At 44.6% G+C, this 22616-nt stretch overlaps 2 protein-coding genes across 3 annotated transcripts in view; one reads left to right on the top strand and one right to left on the bottom strand.

The window, feature by feature from the left end:
• Positions 1–7143, top strand: part of pcsk5a (proprotein convertase subtilisin/kexin type 5a) — a gene marked incomplete at both ends in the record, with an annotated part of 120863 nt that extends 113720 nt beyond the window's left edge. Inside the window, one exon of the mRNA XM_084325006.1 lies at positions 6674–7143. Coding sequence (XP_084181132.1) covers positions 6674–7143 — 470 coding nt within the window. The remainder of the gene's footprint in view (positions 1–6673) is intronic.
• A 686-nt stretch (positions 7144–7829) lies between these two features.
• prune2 (prune homolog 2 with BCH domain) overlaps positions 7830–22616 on the bottom strand; it is a 44863-nt gene continuing 30076 nt past the window's right edge. Inside the window, exons 5-11 of one of the 2 annotated variants that reach the window (XM_084324376.1) lie at positions 19942–20044; positions 16433–16564; positions 13810–13896; positions 12792–12890; positions 12640–12678; positions 10612–10659; positions 7830–9581 (exon numbers count right to left, since the gene is read on the bottom strand). In XM_084324376.1, the coding sequence (XP_084180502.1) occupies positions 9551–9581; positions 10612–10659; positions 12640–12678; positions 12792–12890; positions 13810–13896; positions 16433–16564; positions 19942–20044 (539 nt within the window). In that variant the 3' untranslated portion in view covers positions 7830–9550. Of the gene's footprint in view, positions 9585–10611; positions 10660–12639; positions 12679–12791; positions 12891–13809; positions 13897–16432; positions 16565–19941; positions 20045–22616 lie in introns of both variants that reach the window. The other variant, XM_084324375.1, reaches the window with a different exon arrangement.

Consider the following 22616-nt stretch of genomic DNA (forward strand, 5'->3'; position numbering starts at 1 on the left):
AACTAATAAAGAAACTTGAACTTGAATGTGTTGGAAGGTGCTTATAGAAAGATACTCACCTGAAAGGAACAGCTTCTCCTCCAGCTTATATACTAGCTGGGGGGGCATGGCCCTGGTCTGCGATAGGTGTATTGGTAAGATTCATTCAGCTGACAATCCAATACGCAAAGTAAGATGTGGAGCTCACATGGTATATAACAGTTATTTTCCCAGCAACTCTCTTAGTTACATCAATAGCCGTCAGAACAGTCTTATATTTGCAGGTTAAGTAACTTGTATGGTGGTTTTCAGAAGGCCGAGTTACATTATGCCTAGCAACCTTCAAGTCTCATGGAGTATTTTCCACATCAATGGCAGTGTGAATGGCGTTTAGTAAGGTAAGCTTATATCAGCTAAAACACACTGTATACCCCTATGAGTACGAACACAAAATGCATTAAAGAGTCAAAATTTGACTGATATGGTCCTTTAAGCTGAATACCAGAGACAATATTCTAGTGATGATGTCATCAAGAGACTAATCCTGGAGCTGCCAATAATGGAACAAATCCTAGGACAATATGACAGTACTTGACTTTACTATATGGGTACATAGTTTCTGATTCAGAGCTGTAAACTCTCTAAATAAAACTCATAAATAGTAATAGCTCAAACAATTCTTCAATTCACAAAGGTCTGTCATTATTGTAATTCATTATCAATGGACCAACTTCACTTGATAGACTTGAAGTGTCACTTGATAACATCACAGATGCAAGAGGCTTAACCTGTTAAGCTGTAGCCCTATTTTCATAAATGTTGCATGTTCTTGGTATCTAGGAACATCTAGGGACCTGGGGGCAGGGGCGGACCTTCCTACAGGCGATATAGGCGGTCGCCCAAAAAAATAAAAAAATAAAAATAAAAAATTCTGTGCAGTTTTGGCGCCCCCCTCTATATCTGCAACCATTATTTTTTCATTAAAAAAATTCTAACATAAGGGAAAATGAGCCAAAAATCTAAAACGGTCGGTCGGTCTGAGCCTCAGCTTTAGGTGTTCACAGTCAGAACATGCTAGAGCGCTGTGCATTGATGGGTATCGGTCAAGTGTTTATAGAATTGAACGTTGAGGAAAGAAAGACTAACGTTAGAGAACTACGAAGAAAAAAGCCATTCAGTGGTGAATCTCGCCTAGGGCGCCAAATGGGCTAGGTCCGCCCCTGCCTATTGGGCCTCATGCATGAAGCGATATAAGAACAGATTTCATTCTTAACTAGCATTTCTTCTTATTTTGCTCTTACCTGGGATTCAGCAATGTTTTCTTATTGTTGCTTTTCTCTCAGGCAAGACCAAATTCTAAGAGTGGAAACTCTTACCCAAAATAAAAATAAAATAAAAAAGCATACCATTGGTTAATTGCCCCAAAATACGACTTTAAAAATACAGAACTTTTCAATAATAATAATTATTATTTATTATTATAACTTATTGTGTGCGTTCTGTCTGAAATGGATTATATATTGCTGTTAGAACAGTTATGCTCCGGCCGCCCAGGCCATTGATTGATTGAAGATTTTATTAACAGATTGCAGAATGGGTACAATACAGTACGGCTCAATACACACAATTGTTAACGGGAGGCAGACCAGAGAAAGACTTTCGTCTTGTTTACATCAGGGTCCCCCATTTTCAATTCATAATGACATTTATGACATACACAACTATGTCACAATTATACAGATATACAGATATATATCATGACATTTATGACATGACATACAGATATGCAGTACTGTATACGTAGCATAGAATGCATATTTAGAGATTGTCTATATCAGTGGTTCCCAAACTTCTGTTTTATGCGGACCACTAGATTGTTATCAAGAACATTTGCGGACCACCTCATATGCAAACAGTAAAACATAAATAAATAAACAACTGACTTTGACCCGCGTCGCGGGCACTGCATTCCGTTCTCAGAATGGATTTGAGAGAGATGTGCCATCCAGACATGGAGCACGCACTGTACTATGCGCACTGCCAGTCATCAGGCTATATATGCGGAGATATTCAGACTCTAGATCTATTTGCAGAGCCAGATGAGTGGCTGCTTAACCGTTAAGTATTTCCCAACCTGTGCGATTGGCTCTTGACAACGCACAGTCGTTCAGTATTATTGACAAAGCCTACTTTGCTGGAACGATTAATTTTGCACGTACTGTATACAGTACGTGTGTATGCGCGCACTGCGGGAGGTGGCCAGAAGCGCGCAACTAGCCAACTACTATTATATTACTACTATATTAATACAGTCTTGTTGACAGAATCCGGCTATAGGGCGACAATAATGTGGTCAAGAGGCATGGTTTCTATCTTTAGCCTTTAAGCGGCGTGGTTTATTCATTCACATGGTATGAGCAGCAGCACATGAGGTCTCCTCTCACTGAGAGGCTGGGGGGGAAAGAGGTAGAGTAGGAGGAGACATCTCTATTTATACTCGCCACCTGGTGGTGTCTTGAGTGGCTCCGCCTAGAGCGCCCTCTAGTGGAAACAGTTATATATGCAGTTAGACAGTTACTAACAATCCTACATAGAACCTCTGACTTCAACAAGTCTATTACACTATATAATAACTTTATTTGTATAGCACTTTTCATACAGAGGTTGCAGTTCTATATATAGCTATAGGTGCTGTATGATGACAATACATTTGATTCCTATCTAATTTTGATCCATCGCAAAGCGCTCCAGCGCTTGAATACGGCCGGGGGATCCGCTCATAAATGCAGCTCCACGGCTCTCGTATTATAATGAGCCTGCGAGGCGTGTCTCTGTATACAAATGACTTGCGCGAGAACGCGATTTCCAGTTTATAATGAGTGGGATTCATAATTTAAAAAACCTGGGTAAGAACAGATTTGGACTTTAAGAACGGCTTGATGAATGTGGCGGTGGCTTTTCTTATTGTTCTCTTAACAGACAGGTAAGCAAGAATATAAGAAAAATAATAAGAGTATTGTTGAATGAGGCCCATTGTGTCTGTTACTAGGCTTGAGTAAATTGTAATAAAAGAAAAAGGAGAATATAAATTATTGATTTTATTTTGCATCTGTGCCGGTGAATAACACCTTCTTGAGATCAAGTGTACAACAAATCTAAGCAAATGAATAAAGGGAAGATGATTAAACAGAAGGATTTGTAGATAAAGTAATAAATTATAATCCATTTTAATTATAAATTCATATTTGACCTTGAACTTGACCTTATTATGGCAAAATCATACATCTATGGATAGGGAAAATGCTCATCTTTCCAATGGCTGTGTTAAATCTGCATTTAGTCATTTCCTCACGGTTTTACGATAAAATAGAAATAATTTGAATTTTTTTCGATAAATTCTTATTTTCTGTAAATCTTAAAAAACATTGGTAAAAATTTAAATATACACTTTGACTGCTGTTTTGATAGGGTTAAGGTCTTTACTCTTGGCTACATTTGATAAAAAAAAACACAACATTAATACTCTTAACACATCCTGCGCCATAGACGTCGTACAACGTGTTTCAAGTTCATGCGAATTCTGCCAATCCACGGCGTACGACGTTATTGAGATCATATTTCATATTTTCGCCATGTTATTCATAATTCCCTCAGAAGCCTGGTATGATGCAGTGGGAGCATGCACAACTCTGCAACGCTTCAATACTGCCACCTGGTGGATGATCGGCGAGTTGCCAAACCGGAAGTGGATCTCTTGTGATCCCGGTGTGTCTTGGAAATGCGTCTGGCACTCGCATATTGTCGCGGGACTCAAGACACACATGGATATATGTATATGGATCGCTGCCATAACTCAATAATCTATATGATTTGGGCTGTTATTATTATTATACAAACCGGAAATGGATCGACTCGATCACCATCAAATAAGTGGGATCTTTTTGCTCCAGTCTCACCGGCAAGAGGACACTGACGTCATTTTCAGCGCGTTTGTTTATTATTATCCATGCAAACTGCTCCGATCAATATATCACCCATACTACATAAAGCATTTACCGACGATCACGGAATTATAAACAACCCCCCCCCCCCCGTATGATCAGTCATAACGTAAATGTAAATGTAAATAACGTTTAGGATCATGTACAGTTGAAATTTTTAATATAGCGTGTATCGCCAACAAACAGGCATTTGATAATCTATATATGCCTATATCTCACGTTCTAGGAATTACTGCAGAAAACGATAAAAACATATTTATATTCTAGACGGTATTTTTGTATGAATGTTTGAATGAAAAAGTATAACGTTCCTACATCCTGAACGATAGATAATCGATGTTGAATGGGCCATAGTAATGTCAATTTAGCAATACAATTTAAAAAGTTATAGCCCTGCAAAGAAGGTAAACATCTCCATAGGCTTCGACTGGTGGCAGTGATCAAACATTGATGGATATAAGCGTAGCAGGGAATGTGTTAACAGCCAAGACATGTGGGCCCTCATGAGGACGATTCGCGACGCGCCACTTTGCCGACCTCTAGCGGCTCGGGTGTGCATTTCTTTTAATACAATATATAGATAGAATTAAAGCCCTATTTGTTGCCTGTCGATTGCCCTTTCAGGTGACAAAATCCGTTCAGCGGTTCTCAAGTTACATGGCGATATGTGAGGTGTGCACCAAAGTACACATTACCACCCCTGACTCCCAGGGGTCTAGCTCCGTCAATCATTTGGCGATCTCGAAACATTTTGGACAGGGTTGTAGCCAATGAGTGTGGCTTTCCAATGATACCCCACGTGGTAGATACGTGGTATCTAATACGGCCTCTATTGATCGATTTATGATAAAGAAAAGCAGGGTCCCCCAATTGGGCAAGCAGATACCCTTTTCTTCTCTGTGCATGAACAGCCGCACTGTTAGCCTAGCTTAGCGTAATTCACTGGAAGTACATTTACATTTAGTCATTTAGCTGACGCTTTTATCCAAAGCGACTTAAAAGTTCTGTACGACAAGTCATCAGGAAGGGTACAACTCTATCAGCTGAGTAACAATGTTCATCAAAGTGTTGCGTGTTACAGTGTAGGTTAGTTTATTAGGACAAGTGCATGACAGTAAGGTTAGTTAGGGTTAGATATTATTTTTTTCCCCCATTATTTCAGATAATGGTTGAAGAAGAAGAAGTGCGTCTAGATTGGACGGGATTCGGCTGTCCTAACTGGGGTGGGTAGTTCGTTCCACCATTGTGGGGCAAGGACTGAGAATAGGCGGCTTCTCTTTGATGACCCTCCCGGAGCTTGGATAGGAGTAGGTCTGAGGCGGCCAGAAGATGCAGAGCGTAGGGGTCTTGAGGGTGTGTAGTTAGAGACCATTGACCGGACGGAGGTAGGCAGGAGCGGTTCCCTTTGCTGCACGGTATGCCAGGTCGAGGGCCTTGAAGCGGATACGTGCAGCAATGGGGAGCCAGTGCAGGTCCCTAAGAAGTGGGGTGACATGGGCCGACTTCGGTAGGTTTGAGATCAGGCGGGCCGCTGCGTTCTGCCTGGGCGCAGTGATTTCATCACCTCAAAAGCCCCATTTTTCAAAAAGTTGGTGTGTTCCTTTAAGGCTCCAATGTCCAGCCTAGAGGCAGTTTATTTGTTTATAGATATTGACTTAACTGTCACAGAGGTGTCACCACATGCATTATTGTTTAGTGAGAGTGAGAGTAGTGAGAATAAAGGTAAGGTATTAGGATCTAAAGAATGTTTAGGTGACATTGTGTGTGGCCATGGAGGCTCTTTATCAAACACAAGTCATACAGTTATGCTGTAGACAATAACACCAACTATCACATCACGTCAGTGTCACCAACGCGGTGCCCGCGGGCACCAGGTAGCCCCCAAGGACCACATGAGGTGCCCGCGGCAAGCCTGGGTGTATAAAGTGTTGAATATTGATATCATCCGTTTCCCACCTTGTTCAGTCATTGTTGATAATTAGTAAGAAATCATTAACGTGGGTGGCTGAGTGGCGCAGTGGGCAAGGGGCTCGCCACTAACGCAGGAGATGCTGGTATCGAGCCCAGCTCTCTGCGTTGCTACCGGCTTGGCCGGTCGTTCATACTAACACAATTGGCAGTGTTAGAGGGTGGGAAAGCCGGTGGGTGGGGATTGGACGTTGTGGACAGCGACTCCTACAGGTCGGTTGGTGCGCCTGTACAGCAGAATCAGGAAGTATCGGGGGCAGCGTGAGCCTTCCACGCGTTACTCCTCGCCACTGAGAGTCCGCGCTGTTCAGGTGAAAAGATGCAACAGCTGCCTCCTCGTGTACCGGAGGGGACACGTGATGCAAGACTTGGTCCTCACTGCAGCCGACCAGTGGGAGGCATAGTCTAGCAACGTTCGAGACAGGGGAGGGGAGAATTGGCGATACGAAATTGGGATGGGAGAAAAATAGAAAATAAGGAGAAAAAGTGGATACAAAAAAAATTAAAAATCATTAACGTGATCAGTGTCTTCACAAAGATGAGTATCATTTATCATTGATAATAATAATAGATAACTAAAGTCGAACTGAGCAAATGTGTTATTTCAGAAGAGTGTATCACACTGGTAGCCCTTCGTATGACTCGGTACCCATGAAGTAGCTCTCAGTTTCAAAAAGGTTGGCGACCCCTGCTCTAAAGTCTCCCGTCTGTCTGATCTTCATCAGGGGAGTGTGTCCTCAGCACCAACTTTGCCTTCCGGAATGAGCAGGAGGAGGAGGAGGAGGCCAGGGGTAACCTGGCTCTCTTCGTCACCACCTCCATCCTGATGGTGCTGGGGCTGGTCGCCGTCGTCTTCGTCGTCCGACGCTCCCGCTCCAAGAGCCCGGCGGCGCCGGAGATGATCTCCGCCCCCCGCGGCTACGAGAAGCTGGGCTCCGGCGGCGGCTACACCTCCGCCTCCTCCTCCTCGTACGGCGGCTCGGCCGGCGGCGGGCACCTTCGGGAGGCCCAGCTGGTCGACCTCGGCGGACGGGCGAAGGGGAAGAACGACATGGACGACGACGACGAGGAAGACGAGGACATTGTTTACATGGGCCAGGACGGCACGGTGTACAGGAAGTTCCGTTACGGACAGCCGGGGGAGGACAACGAGGACGACCTGGAGTACGACGACGAGAGCTACGCGTTCCGGTGAAGCAGTGTGACAATCCTTTTTCCCCCTTCCTCCTCTTCCCTCCGTCATGCTCTCGTTCTCTGCCGTGTCTCCTTATCTCTCTCTCTCTCGCCCTCAGGCACAGAGTCATACTTCTTTATCCCGCACTGGAGTTGAGCCGAACCAAATGCGACATGAGAAGCTATTTATAATGAGCTGTATGTATCTCACAACTGTTATTTCATTCACAAAACGGTATGAGTGTGTTGTTACGGGGAAGATTCCGCTTTGAGCAACCGTCTTGGTGGCCACGTGTTTTTACAGGATCACTTTCTCCCCCAATTTCAAGGGCACCTTTGATGTGAACGTCACAGTATTCCGTCCTATATTCATCTCATGGACATTTTCCCTACACACTCTTTGTCAATTCCATGAATCACATTACTCATCTTTGTAATTGTTGCAGTGTTGAAGTTGCACTTAATATGTGTTTTTGCCTTTCTGTAATAGGTTTCCATTTGTTTGCCGTCGTTTAATTTGAATTTGAAAATGCTGGTGGTGGTGTTACTCCATTCGAATAAAGTTTAATAACATCTTACTGGAGAGGAGACTTGTTTATGACACCGCGAGATGGATGCTGTCCAACGCTTAATTTTATCAGTGAAGTGATTCAATTCTCAGTAGGAAAGCGATTAACAAACGGGACAAGATGGAAAACAGTGCCGTAATGTTGCGGAGTTCAATTGGTTTTATTGATTTACTACATAGTGATCCATAATTCCATTGCACATCTCCTATACTATACACTGTCGTGGAAGGCTCATAGGTTAGAGGACTATCAATTACTATGAGGGCACATGCACTGCCACATACACGCACGCACGCACACAAAGACAGACGAACACACTCCGAGGGCACTCACACATGCATACACACATGTACAGTAAATATTGTGCTTTACAAAAAAAAATAATCCCTCTCCCGTCTTCACTTCTGAGGTCATTTCCTGTTGATGCAGGCTGAAGAGATTAAAGTCCTAGACAGTGTACATATCTGACATGAATACAGACAGACTGACAGGACACTTAAAACACACACACAGTGTTCACAGAATAGGCATCTAAAGAACATGCTCACACATCCTGTAGCACTCGGTACTCGTTACACCACTTATTCCACTTATATTCCACCTCAGTTTAACATTGACTTACAAGTGTAAACATCTATCTATGTCTCAGGGACTTAAAGGTGGAACAATGTTCTTCAAGTTTCAAAGTAAATAGTAAGAAAGAAGATTGATGAAACGCAATTGTTAGGTAATCTAAAGGGCAAGGTGTTTTGTTTTTTTTCCCAGTTTTTTTTCATGCCACAAATATAAATTCCTATATTCTGATATTGAATTTCGACGACACCCACCATCAGTCAGTTCATACTATGCTATTTGGCAGCTATGCGGGGTAAGATTATTGCTTGCCTGCTTCACATGCATACAAATACAAGAATTACAATTTAAGATTCCAAGGATGGACTTGTGTCCTACAGTCTGGTCTGTGACTGCATTTGCTTTTACACCTAGTCGTAAACAAGGGATGGCACGGTACAGGTGGCTACGGTGTGGTCAAGTATCATAAAACAGTGTCATCTACGTATTAGGACTGACCTCGAAAGGAGCCGTAGTCGACTGCCAACCTCTTAGTGGAATGCAAAAAAAATTAGAATTATTTCTTTTATTTCTTTTTGTGTTCCAACAGTAAAGAGGCCTAGAAGCGTGGCTAACGCTAATGGCGCGCATACCAGCGAGGCTAACTGCCTAAGAAAACGGACACAGAGGCACTGGAAGAGGATTTCACCCGTCTAATGAACACACTAGAGTAGACAAATATCAAGATGTATCCATCAGTGGACCAATTGCATGCTTTCGCAGAGGACAAGAAGCCTTCAGTCGACTCCTTCAGACATTAAGCACCCCCCACAGCCCAAATGGAATGATACAAAAAATATATATACATTCTTTCTTTTGCATTCGGGGGGGGGGGTAGTCGACTGGTAGTTTTGGCCAATCAAAGTCGACTATACAAATCCTTAGTCGGGGACAGGCCTAGTACGTATACATGACCTGAGATTGAGGTTGTACATGGGCAGACACGGTAGACAGGTTTACAAGTGATCATAGAGGATGAGATCTTAACTCAACACAGAGGACTTAAGTTGTGTTTTCATATTATTCCAACTCCAATGTCTTGACAGACAAGACACACACGACACGCGCACACACACACACACATTTAAGCCTTTGCGTCTTGCACCTTACAGTCTCGTCTCCTTCACAAAGCACTGTAATGAGTTCTGGGACAAGGTTGTTTTTTCTTTTCTTTTTCTTCCCTTTCTTTTTTTTTTACGTCGAGGCGAACCATCCGTCTCTCTGCCGCTTGGGGACGTTTTGAGGTTATTAAGAGGTGCTGGCGCTCGCTTGGTCCTCTCTGCTGACAGGAAGACAAGAGGATAATGCACTTGTTTATATACTGTACACAGGGACGGCCCCGAGACAAAGGCATTTCTCTTCCGTGGGTGAACTTCAACAAGTGGCATAACCCTTTCACTGCCACACTACCAAAGGGTTAAAATGGTAAATGGCTGGCGGTTAGGTGGTCGAGCGGAGATTGCGTTCGTCACCAGCCCCGGAGCTGTGAGCTTGGTTCGCCTGTTCGAATCCAGCTCACAGCTCCGGGGTTGTCACCAGCTTGGCTGGCCGTCTGCACTGATACAATTGGCTGTATCAGAGGGTGGGAGAAGCTGGCGGGGTGGGTCCGGGTCGTTGTAAACAGCGACTCCTACAGTTCGGTCGGGGCGCCTGCTAAGCGCGGATTGGACGTGAGGGGGATAGTGTGGTCCTCCCACACGCTACGCCCTCTCAATGAGAATCCGCGCTGCCAGGTGAAAAGAAGCGGTGATTGGCTGGACGTGTGTCGGAGGAAGCACGTGGTAGCCTCCACTCTCCCAAATGATCTGACTGTGGGGGGTAAAGCGCAGCGACCAGGAAGGGACTGGGAATTGGCATACGACTAACATTGGGATGGGAGAAAATCGGAGGAAAATGGAGGGGGAAAAAGACCAAAAAAAAAAAAAAAAAAATGGTAAATGGCTGCATTTATAGAGCAGCTTTTGTCCAAAGCGCTTTACATTTTGTTCCTCACATTTTACCCATTCACTCACACATTCACACACCGATGGCAGAGGCCGACCTGCACATCGGGAGCAATTAGGGGTTAAGTGTCTTGCTCAAGGACACTTCGACATGCTGCCCGGGAGGAGTGGGAATCGAACCGGGAACCTCCGGATTACCAGACGACTGCTCTACCTCCTGAGCTACTGTCGCCCCTCCCCCCCCGACCCTTTCACTGCGACAATACAGAAGGTTAACCCTTTCAGTGCCACACGGTAGTGTGGTAGTGAAAGGTTAACCTTCTGTAGTGTGGTAGTGAAAGGGTTAAACAAAAACCAAATACCTACTCTGTTCTGCCTGCTGTCGGCTCCGGTCCCTGCAGGAAGCTGCTCACCCTGAAAGAGAAAGGACAGGTGGAGGGCATGTGTGGTGTCATGTCCCGGAGCACAAAACTGTCCCGACTTGAAGATCCACTACTGCAGCACGTGCCGTTTACTTTAGTCGGCGAGATAGCTCTGCAACGCTGTGTCGCACCAACAACAGGTTTTCTCATTAGAATTCCACATCCACACGCCGACGTTCATTATCGGAGAACGATGCATGATCACGGGAACGTCGCGCTCGCGGTAATGAGCGCTTCGTTGCTATTAATGATAAATGAGAGAAGAGAGACACGTTTAGCATCTTTAGTGACTTTTCTACCCCCCCCCCCCCCCCCCCCTCCCTTCCCCCGTCAACTTCTTCCTGTAATTATGACCGCGGCCGAACCCAACGGGCTCTCGTCCAGCTAGACGTGGCCCCTGTGATCTTAACCCTTTCACTACCAAAGGGTTAACCCTTTAACTGTGACAATGCAGAAGGTTAACCCTTTCACTGCCACACGACAAAGGGTTAACCCTTTCACAACCACACTACTGAAGGTCAACCCTTTCTCTACCACACTACAGACGGTTAACACTTTCACTACCACACTACAGACTGTTAACCCTTTCACAACCACACTACAGAATGTTAACCCTTTCACTACCACTACAGATGGTTAACCCTTTCACTACCACACTACAGACGGTAAACCGTCTGTAGTGTGGTAGTGAAAGGGTTAACCTTCTGTAGTGTGGTAGTGAAAGGGTTAAAGCGAGTCCATCCGATAAATGGGAACGTGCCGCTAGGGCTGGGCGATATGATGATATTATATAAATATCGGGTACAGTTCATTAACGATACACTTTTTCAACGTATCGTGGATATCGTGATGTTTTGCCCAAGAGGATTGTGTCGCGTCAATCTGTCCACACGTTACTCGTTCATATCTCAGCCTGTGCTGAGATATGCCCATTCCGCGGTCTGTTAATAAAGTTTTCAATCAGACAGATGTATGGAAAGGCTTTTATTATAACATTCGTTGTAGTAAAATCATTATGCCTCATTTAGTCATCCTGTGAAGCACTGGTCTCCTACTCGACGGCCGCGGGGAGCTAACGTTAGTAGCTTTGTTGATGTTCAGCACACGGGACATTCAGGAAGTCAAAAACTAATAACGCTTGCCGATTGGTGCTAAGAACAGCAGGGCGGGTGCAAGCGGTGTGATGTCATTGGCAGACTCGACTGTCAATCAAAATGATTATGTTTCCGTCAGAATGAATGAATGAAAACTGTATTAAAAGGTTGCAGAATGGGTACAATACAGTACAGGAGGATGAAGACCAGAAAAAGACTTTCGGCTTTTTTACATAAGGGTCCTCCATTTTCAATTCATCAAAACATTTAGAGACATACATATATACAGTAGTTTCATAAAAATGCTAAAATGCTATTTATTGATTGATTGATTTAAAACTTTAACATATTGCAGAATGGGTACAGTACAGCTCAATACATACAATTGTTAAGGGGATGCAGACCAGAGAAAGACTTTAGTCTTGTTTACATCAGGGTCCCCCATTTTCAATTCATCATATTTCATATCTAAATCATATAATATCTCATATGCAATATATAATCTAATAATCTAAATCTAATATAAAAATGCTAAATGCATGGGTATTTTATTTTGTCTTTAATGTTAGCTTGCAAACTCAAATACTGTCTTGGTAAGCCTCATAATGAATTGTTTGGGGTAAAAAAGAAAAACATCGTGATGTGTATCGTGTATCGCCGAAAGGTCAGAAAATATCGTGATATCATATTTAGGCCATATCGCCCAGCCCTACGTGCCGCGTATAAGGACGGAATCCGAGAGGCTGTGGCCGGCTGCCTCTACGGAAGGAGTAAATGTTACATAAAGGGAGTGAGAGAGAGAGAGAGAGAGAGAGAGAGAGAGAGAGAGAGAGAGAGAGAGAGAGAGAGAGAGAGAGAGAGAGAGAGACCATGCTTACATTGAGTTCACCGCCGCTACCTTCAGCTCCTCATCGAGTCTAGAGGGGTGAGAGAGTTGACAACATAAGATAAATATGAAGTCATTCATGAGGAGGAAAAAGACAACACAGGCTCAGGGGGGGGGGGGGGGGGGGGGAGACACACGGCTCACCTAATGATGCATTCTGGGATTTGGACGTATTCCATGGGGATGAGTTCCTGCAGTTCATCCAAGCTGTTGACGTAGTTTATCTTATTGCTGAACTTGGTGCTGTGATGGGACACACAGAGCGACAGCGCGCAGGTAGAAACAAGCAGACATGCGAGGACATTGTGTACACTAGCCCCGTTCAACATCAGAGGAGTACACACGGAAGATTAAATCATAGGAATACTATTAGACTACATTGAATTATTCTTTCTCTATGCTTTTAACCCTTTCACTACCCCACTACCAAATGGTTAACCCTTTTCACTGCGACAATACAGAAGGTTAACCCTTTCACTGCAACACAACAAAGGGTTAACCATTTCACTACCACACTACAGAAGGTTAATCTTTCACTACCACACTAGTGAAAGGTTAACATTCTGTAGTGAAAGGCTAACCTTCTGTAGTGTGGTAGTGAAAGGGTTAACCATTTGTTCTGTATTCCAATGTGTATTTGAACCCTTTCACTGCCAAACTTCAGAAGGTTAACCCTTTCACTAGTGAAAGGGTTAACCTTCTGTAGTGTGGCAGTGAAAGAAAATACAATTATATTGTACTGGACACTACTGTGCCATTATCCAGCATGTGCGTGTGCCGCACACACACACACACACACACACACACACACACACACACACACACACACACACACACACACACACACACACACACACACACACACACACACACACACACACACACACACACACACACACACACACACACACACACACACACACACACACACACACACACACACACACACACACACACACACACACACACACACACACACACACACACACACACACCTGTTTCACATCAGAGGAACACATGTAAACACAATCACACTGTGCTGTTGTGCACCACAGTGCCAGTATCCTGCGGCGAGGCTGCATTCTAACATCAAACACAGATGGAGTTATGTAATCATTACAACACTGCTAATGTCTGTAAACAGGAAAGGGGGGATGTTTACCTGATGAAGGGCCTGGTGATGGCTAGGAAGGTCCTGATAAACCACGACGGATGGACTATGATGAAGGATTTCAAATTTTTCCGGAGCCTGGACACAACACAAACATACATACCGGTAACAGGCCATGAATTAGTCACTTCTTTTATCTTCGTACTGTAGCAGTTAAAGGAACACGCCAACTTTTTGGGGAAATTAGCTTATTTGCCATCTACCCTGGAGTTAGACAAGCAGATACATACCCTTTTTTTCTCTGTGCATGTATTAGGCTTAGGGAACAGCCGCATCGTTAGCCTAGCTTAGCGTCATTCACTGGAAGTAGGTGTGTAGTGTATTTAACACGTGGAGAAATAAAAATAAATAAAAAATTTGACATTATAATTATAATTTAGGACCTGCTCAGAGGTCATCAATCGGCACACATGCGATGCATGCATGCGATTCGTCTCTGCGATTAACCCATCCCATCGTCCTTCCCCCCCAAGGGCAACCGGGAGCAGACAGGCGTCAACGTGAGCCGCGCCAGGGGACCAATCCAAGTGCTCCTGTCCGTCTTCGTCAAAGGACGCCACAGCGTTAGCGATCTGTTGTTGTGCATGTTTTTCCATTGGGTTTATCTTATCGGGGGGAAACCCTTGCGAGCACGGGGAGAACATGCAAACTCCACACAGAAAGGCCCAGGAGATCATGGAAACCTGGTCCCCAAGCGGGAATCGAATCCTGGACCTTCTTGCTGTGAGGCGATAGTGTTAACCACTACACCACCGTGCCGCACATTTTCCTTTTCTAAGCAGATTTTTTTTGCCGAACCACTGCTGCCTGGGTGCAGTGGTTTCATCAGCTCAAAATCCCAGTTTTTTCAAAAAACAACAGGTCACAACAAGTTTACAGCAAAGTTTTGGAGTTGTATTTGGAGTGTATTTCGTGACTGTTGGGAACTAGGCTACACTGGCACACATACACATGAATGACGCTAAGCTAGGCTAACGGTGCGGCTGTTCCCTAAGCCTAATGCATGCACAGAGAAGAAAAGGGTATGTATCTGCTTTTCTAACTCCAGGGTAGATGGAAAATAAAGCTAATTTCCCCAAAAGTTGGCGTGTTCCTTTAAAAGTTCAGATTATTTCTTTTACTCCATTTCCTACTCTCATTGATGACGTTGTCGAAAGGGTAGAGTTGTTTCTCCGCAGAATCTGCTGGGTTTCATACTGGATACCCAGCTCCTCTTTAATTAGCCACAAAACTAATGTAAAGTTAATGGGGCCACTGTATAAAGCACTTAAATGTAACTAAAAAACAAACTTGCTTTGCTTCGTGGTGCGCTCTGGAGTAGGTTTTTAGCGGTTTTATCAGGCTCCACAACCGTGGGCATGGGCGCCGCTAGCAGCTGGAGAACTAATGGCCACAGAAGTCCAGAACTATTAGGAATGTCTTGACCACTAAGTGTGTCTGACTCCTAACCGCCAAAACCTGCACGGACTCCAGCGTATGACGTAGCCTATATCATGCCAGTTAGGGCACCTTGTGTATACTGTATAATTGTACTCTTCCCCATAGTATATATTCCGATTAAAATTCTTTATTGCCTATATTTATTGTAACATATAATATAAATCAATAGCATACAGACCCTCATCTGCACCTTTGTTTACACCATTTATTTTTCTCATATTTTTATATTCAGTTAATTATATTGTTTACACTGTTTATTTTCCTCCCATTTTTATATTCAGATTAAATTGTATATTTATATATACATATATATATGTCATTCTACCATTACCCTGCCCATACCTGTACCTCCCCTTCCCCCTCCCCAATGTTGCTATGACGCCCACATTTCCCCCAAGGGGATCAGTAAAGGAACATCTTATCTGATCTTATTTCAGGGTTCGTACAGGCTTGAGTCCGGGCCCCATTACTTTTTTTTGTATCCACTTTTTCGCCTTCTTTTTCTGTTTTTTTTCTCCCATCCCAATTTAGTCGTGCCAATTCCCCCCTCCCCTGTCTTGATCGTTGCTCGAATGTGCCCCCCACTGGTCGGTCGTAGGGAGGGTTGAAGAATCTATCGCATGTCCCCTCCGATACATGCAGAGTCAGCCAGCCACTTCTTTTCACCTGCCAGCGCGGACTCTCATTGGCGAGGTATAACGTGTGGGAGGCTCACACTACCCTTGACATCTCCTGTCCTTGCTGTGCAGGCGTCCCCCAACCGACCTGTAGGAGTCGCTGTTTACAACGACCAGATTACAACCCATCGACTCCCCTCTCGCTGACTCTGCCAATTGAGTCAGTATGACGGCCGGCCCAAGCCGGAGGCAACGCTGACAGCCGGATTCGATACCGGTGTCTCGCGCGTTGGTGACGAGCGCTTAGACCGCTGCGCCACCCAGCCGCCCCCCATTACTTTACATTAGTTGTGTGGCTAACTAGCCAGAGCTGTGGGTAATAACGAAGAGCATGGAGTGTGCTGAGTTGAATTGTGACACATTGATTTATATATATATATATATATATATATATATATATATATATATATATATATATATAAATCAATGTGTCACAATTCAACTACAGCGCCATCAAAATTTAAATTAAGTTAAAAGTACGTTTTAACAGGACCAACCTTCTGTCAATCATCTGATAGCATTTCTTTAGCCAACCAAGGCCAGGCATTCTCCTGTGGGGTGTGGCTCCGTTCAGATATACGATCATGTAGTCTTCTGCTACCATCAGCTCCAGTGTGCTGATCACATAGCTGAGATCATACACACACACAAGCATACATGCACACTAGTTATATTCATTTTGGAAAAGAGGAGGTGAAATCATTTCATGCTCAATAATGACTTTGACGCCAATCGACGGACATAACAGCATTGACAACAGTGCATTGGTAGACATTAGCAAACACATACAGCATCGCATGGAGCCCTGTGTTTAGCAGTCCTTGGGTTGTGACAATTTACTGGTTTGCCTTTTTTATATGGGGAGGGATGTTGTGTGTGCTGCTCGAAGTCTGCAGCTGTAGATTTGTATTGTTTATTGAGTGGATGGTACATTTGAAATATGTGAGGTGTGTTTATCCCTACCCAGTACCATCTACTGCTAACATCCCAGTACCATCTACTGCTAACATCCCAGTACCATCTACTGCTAACATCCCAGTACCATCTACTGCTAACATCCCAGTACCATCTACTGCCAACATCCCAGTACCATCTACTGCTAACATCCAAGCAGCATCTACTGCTAACATCCCAGATTCCCAGTACCATCTACTGCTAACATCCCAGTACCATCTACTGCTAACATCCCAGATTCCCAGTACCATCTACTGCTAACATCCCAGTACCATCTACTGCTAACATCCCAGTACCATCTACTGCTAACATCCCAGTACCATCTACTGCTAACATCCCAGTACCATCTACTGCTAACATCCCAGTACCATCTACTGCTAACATCCCAGTACCATCTACTGCTAACATCCCAGTACCATCTACTGCTAACATCCCAGCAGCATCTACTGCTAACATCCCAGCAGCAAATCTGGTATGTCATAAATGTATAGATGTAGCAGTACTGTCTATCTGTATGTCGTGTGTGTCATATGATGAATTGAAAATGGGGGACCCTGATGTAAACAAGACAAAGTCTTTCTCTGGTCTGCATCCCCTTAACAATTGTATGTATTGAGCTGTACTGTATTGTACCCATTCTGCAATCTGTTAATAAACTTTTCAATCAATCAATCAATCAATCAATCAATCAATCAATCAATCAATCAATTATTTTCAATCCCAACCCCCTGTCCTCCAAGAGGCCTTTCACCTCTTGCCAAGCTGTGAAGGTAAATACGAATTATTCTTAAAAAGGGATAGTTTCGGGCGGTTAGGTGGCGTAGTGGAGATTGCGTTCGTCACCAACCCCGGAGCTGTGAGCTGGATTCGCCTGTTCAGCTGGATTCGCCTGTTCGAATCCAGCTCACAGCTCCGGGGTTGTCACCAGCTTGGCTGGCCGTTCACACTAATACAATTGGCTGTATTAGAGGGTGGGAGAAGCTGGCGGGGTGGGTCCGGGTCGTTGTAAACAGCGACTCCTACAGTTCGGTCGGGGCGCCTGCTAAGCGCGGATAGGACCTGAGTGGGATAGTGTGATCCTTCCACACGCTACGCCCTCTCAGGGAGGATCCGCGCTGCCAGTTGAAAAGAAGCGGTTGATTGGCTGGACGTGTGTCGGAGGAAGCACGTGATAGTCTCCACTCTCCCAGATGATCTGACTGTGGGGGGTAAGTGCGCGGCGACCAGGAAGGGGATTGGGAATTGGCATACGACTAACATTGGGATGGGAGAAAATCGGAGGAAAAATGGAGGGGAAAAAGACCAATACAAAAAAAGGGATAGTTTCAAAAGACTTTGAAAATGGACAAATTGATCCCACGCACTACTTTTAATTAAGGACTCTATCGCAGAGTTTTGGCGCCTTTCCCTGTTACCCTTCGAGAGGCCCTTTTGTCCTCTCACCAGACCATCATTATAAATAAGACTCTGTTCTTATTGACCTGCCTGGTTAAATAAAAAAATTAAAAGATAGTTCCGATCTTTTTGACATAAAGTGATATAAAATACTAAACAGCGATGCATGGCCAGTCCTGTGGTGTTCTGAGCTAACCGGGTAGCATTCAGACAGGCGGTGCACAGGGACCACACCACAACATGCAAACACACGTTCTTTCCAATGAAATGAAGTGGTATATGATGGAAGATATGAAAGTCAATGCTTGAAGGAAAATGGACTTCGGAAATCTGTTTATTTTATTTTATTTTATTTACTGATCTGTAAAAGTCTTGTCGAATGTAATGTTTTATGTTTTGTGTGGACCCCAGGAAGACTAGTATAGTTGTTGTCGTGCAACAGCTAATGGGGATCCTAATAAACTCGATAAACTCAATTAACCATCCACAACAGAGCACAGCAATGCTATATCTCAGTCTACTTTGTTTCTTTTTTTTATCTACTTTTTCTCCTCCAATTTTTTCTGTATTTTCCACCCATCTCAATTTAGTCGTTATGACAATTCCCCCCTCCCCTTCCTGGTTGTTGCGCGCATTTGCCCCCCACTTGTCGGTCAAGGGAGCCCTGAAGTCTATCACATGCTTCCTCCGATACATGTGGAGACAGCCAGCAGCCTCTTTTCACCTGACAGCGAGGACTCTCCCTCTCACGCGTGGGAGGATCACACTACCTCCCCCAGTTCCCTCCCTCGCTGTGCAGGCGCCCTGACCGACCTGTAGGAGTCGCTGTTTACAACGACCAGGACCCACCCCACCGGCTTTCCACCCGCTGACACCGACCAAGCCGGAGGTACCGCGGCAGCCAGATTCGATCCCACTGTCTCTGCGGTGGTAGACAGAGTTTTAGTCCGCTGCGCTACCCGGCCGCCCTAGTCTACTTTGTTTCTTGAAGAATGCTACTGTATTAGTACACGTTCACATATCACACCGCCTACCAGCTATAGATAGATGTTATTGGGCCTGTCTGAAGCTGGAGCACAGCCAGAACTCTGCCCAGGAGACTCAGCAAGTCAGCCAATGCATCGCTTACTCTACTGGCAAGTATTCTGTACCTCTAAATGTCAGAAAATCTGAACTATCGCTTAAACCCTTTCGTTTTCTCAGAATTCTAAACCTCTGGAGTGACATCATCATCATCATCATCATCATCATCATCATCATCATCATCACCAGGCTAGAGTTGTTCAGGTCTCAAAATGCTAATCTCACATCAGAAAGAGGTCACTTGAAACGGGTTAATTGACCTGCCTGGGTCAATAAGGCCTTAAAAGGTGCACTAAGTAAGATTTAGATTATTTGAAGTGAAGACTCAAACTCACAATAACAGTTACGTTGGAATAAGTGAGTCATTTTAGCGGTCCTCGTTCCGCACGGTCTGGCAACGAGGACCTTGTAGACTCAACCACTTGAATCGTTATCCAAATCGCTTTACAACTTATGCCTCACATTCACCCATTCACTCACTCACACACCGACGGCGGACACGCGACCATGCAAGGTTCCAACCTGCTCATCGGGAGCAGTTAGGGGTTAAGTGACTGGGGGGGGGGGGACTCACAGGAAGAGGTTCTCCATGATTTCGTGATAGTCCTCTCGATCACTGTCTGGCAGGAAGCAGGCAGCAAACACTATGATAGCGTTCGCTCCGTTGCCATAGTAGCCTGGATGAGATTGAATAGACAGAAGGCAAAGAAAGAGAAACAGACACGACTTGACCCTGTGACATCTTTCTCTCTCTCTCTCTTTCTCTCTCTCTCTCTCACTCCTGCTACAGCGCTCTGCTAGTGTTCACTTCTTCTCTTCGTCCTGCCTGTCTGTCCGCCAGCTCTGCTCCGCTCCTGTCCCTCTTTCGTCTCGCCTCGGCTCCTTTCTGCAGCCGTCCTCCCGTCTCCTCTTTGTTGCTTTTTTCAGATCAATTCAGTCTCCTTCGTCGTCGTCGACAACTGAATGTCTTTTTTTCTTTTTCTTATAAATGATAGATCTCATAATCCTATTGGCTGTCAAATAACCAATGTACTACACTGTAATCGTGTGTAAAACTACCTACCTCATACTGTAGTCTATTTAGGATAGCAATACAATAGTACTGTATATACCGTATATATACACATTCATATATTTTTTATTACAGCATATATATATATATATCCATATCTGTCTGAATATACCTGCATATCATCCTTCTATATACCTACTTACCGTAATTTTCGGACTATAAGCCGCGCCTTTCCCCCCCATTTTTCGACCCTGCGGCTTATATAACGGTGCGGCTAATCTATGGATTTTTACAGCTAACGGCCACTAGGGGACCTCCTAAATCTATGGATTTTACAGGTTACAGTCCACCACCTTTAACTCTCACTCCCTCTTCTCTCACAGGCACACAGCTGCTGCAAGTTAATAAATGGGAGCTTCCTCAAACAGCCATCTCTTTCCCGACAATCCCCTCTGTGCACGAACCCTTACATATGGTAATTAAACATTAAAACACCTGCGGCTTATAGTCCAGTGCGGCTTATATATGTACACATCATTCAATTTAGCTGCTGCGGCTTATATTCAGGTGAGTCTTATAGTGCGAAAATTACGGTATACACCTGTATATAGTGCATAGAACTCTGCATGATAGCATGTACAATAATGCTGTTTATTACATGGCGTTTTAACATTCGCCAAAATGCTTGATTGTGATTGGTCAATAGCGCTCGGTTGCCCCTAACTGCGGTCAATTCTTTCTCGATAATTCACCGCTGCTACGGGCAACGCGCAATAATGACCACTGTTAGGGGCAACAGAGCGCTATTGACCAATCACAATCAAGCATTTTGATCGCAGTCACGAAAGCTAAGCTTTACCATTATGCACAGCTGCACTACATCAGGTGCAATCAAGTCCACACACCTGCCGGCGATGACAGAGGAGCAACAGAACAACTGCGTCTGCATTTGATCTCGTCTTGTCGATGGTGTAAAATGAATTACGTATATTGTTAGTAAGCCATGTAATAAGCGGGATAATGTATAGCTATACTCGGTCATTGTCGCAAAATAATTGACCTTCACTGCGTTCCAGAACGCAGTGTCGGTCAATTATTTTGCGACAATGACCTCGTAGCTATACATTATCCCTTACATATACCGTGTATATATGTATATAGACCTGTTCGCTGTATACGTCAGACTCAGTGTGCGCACGCATCAGTGGGGCAAAAGGAACGTAATCCTGGTCAGAACAACAGGGCTGTTGTGAAGGATCAGATTAAACCGAATATGTATATTTATTTATATATATTTAATTGTATTTGTATATCGTATGATATCCCCTGTATATTCCTTGTACAATATGCACTGAATATCCCTTTAGTCTACTAAACAGCCCATAATAGTTTCATTCTACCATTGGACGAGAACCTGGCGCCAGGTTGCCATACCCCTAGGTCCAAGTTCAATCGTGCCGCCCAACATGTCGTGGCAAGCCCCGGTTCCGCGCAGGAATATGTCGGGCGAAATACGAATGGTACTATTTGTTCATAGCGCATATATATATGGCGCAAGTAAAGTAGAACTTTCTTTAGTCCAGTTCTTTACCCTCCAACAGAGTGACAGACGCGAAGCCTCCCCACGACGCACGTGTGGTGTAGTAAGGCCTACTTGGCCTCAGAATAGGCATTGAGATATCGTGTAGATTAATAGTTGAATAGTCATAGTTTGGCACTATACCGTCGAGTTGGACGTATTCTATTAAGCTAATAATAGTCTATTTATGTATGGTGCATCGTTCGGTTAGAGTTCTAAAGTTATCAGTACCCCCATCGTTCCTGACGTTATCTGGACGCTTAACCAGGCTGGGCAGACCCCTAGTGGTGCTTGCATCCGAGGAGCTCCGGGCCAGGGCGACTGGACCTGTATATTGGATTACTCTACCCGGACGACGGCGAGCCTTCCACGGCTTGGATTATGCTTTGGGTGCTTTGATTATTCCATGGATAAAGGCCAACACTGCGGAGTGTTGGAACTACCCCCCGGAGAGGACTCCAGGTGAGACGGCGCTCTACACCAGTGAGGTCGCCTCACGTCTCTCCGTTGTGGACCGGCAGCTACCGTCCACAGAGGGTCCAGCTGTGTTCGTCTGCGGACCGAGGTTCTGTGGGCACCGTGTTCAAGACTTTGAATTCTCCCAAGAAACCGTCGGCCAGATGGGATACCGCCAGCGGCTTCTCTAACCCCCCCCTCC

The sequence above is a fragment of the Notolepis coatsorum genome (assembly GCF_963971535.1).
Source record: "Notolepis coatsorum genome assembly, chromosome: 11".
NCBI lineage: Eukaryota > Metazoa > Chordata > Actinopteri > Aulopiformes > Paralepididae > Notolepis > Notolepis coatsorum.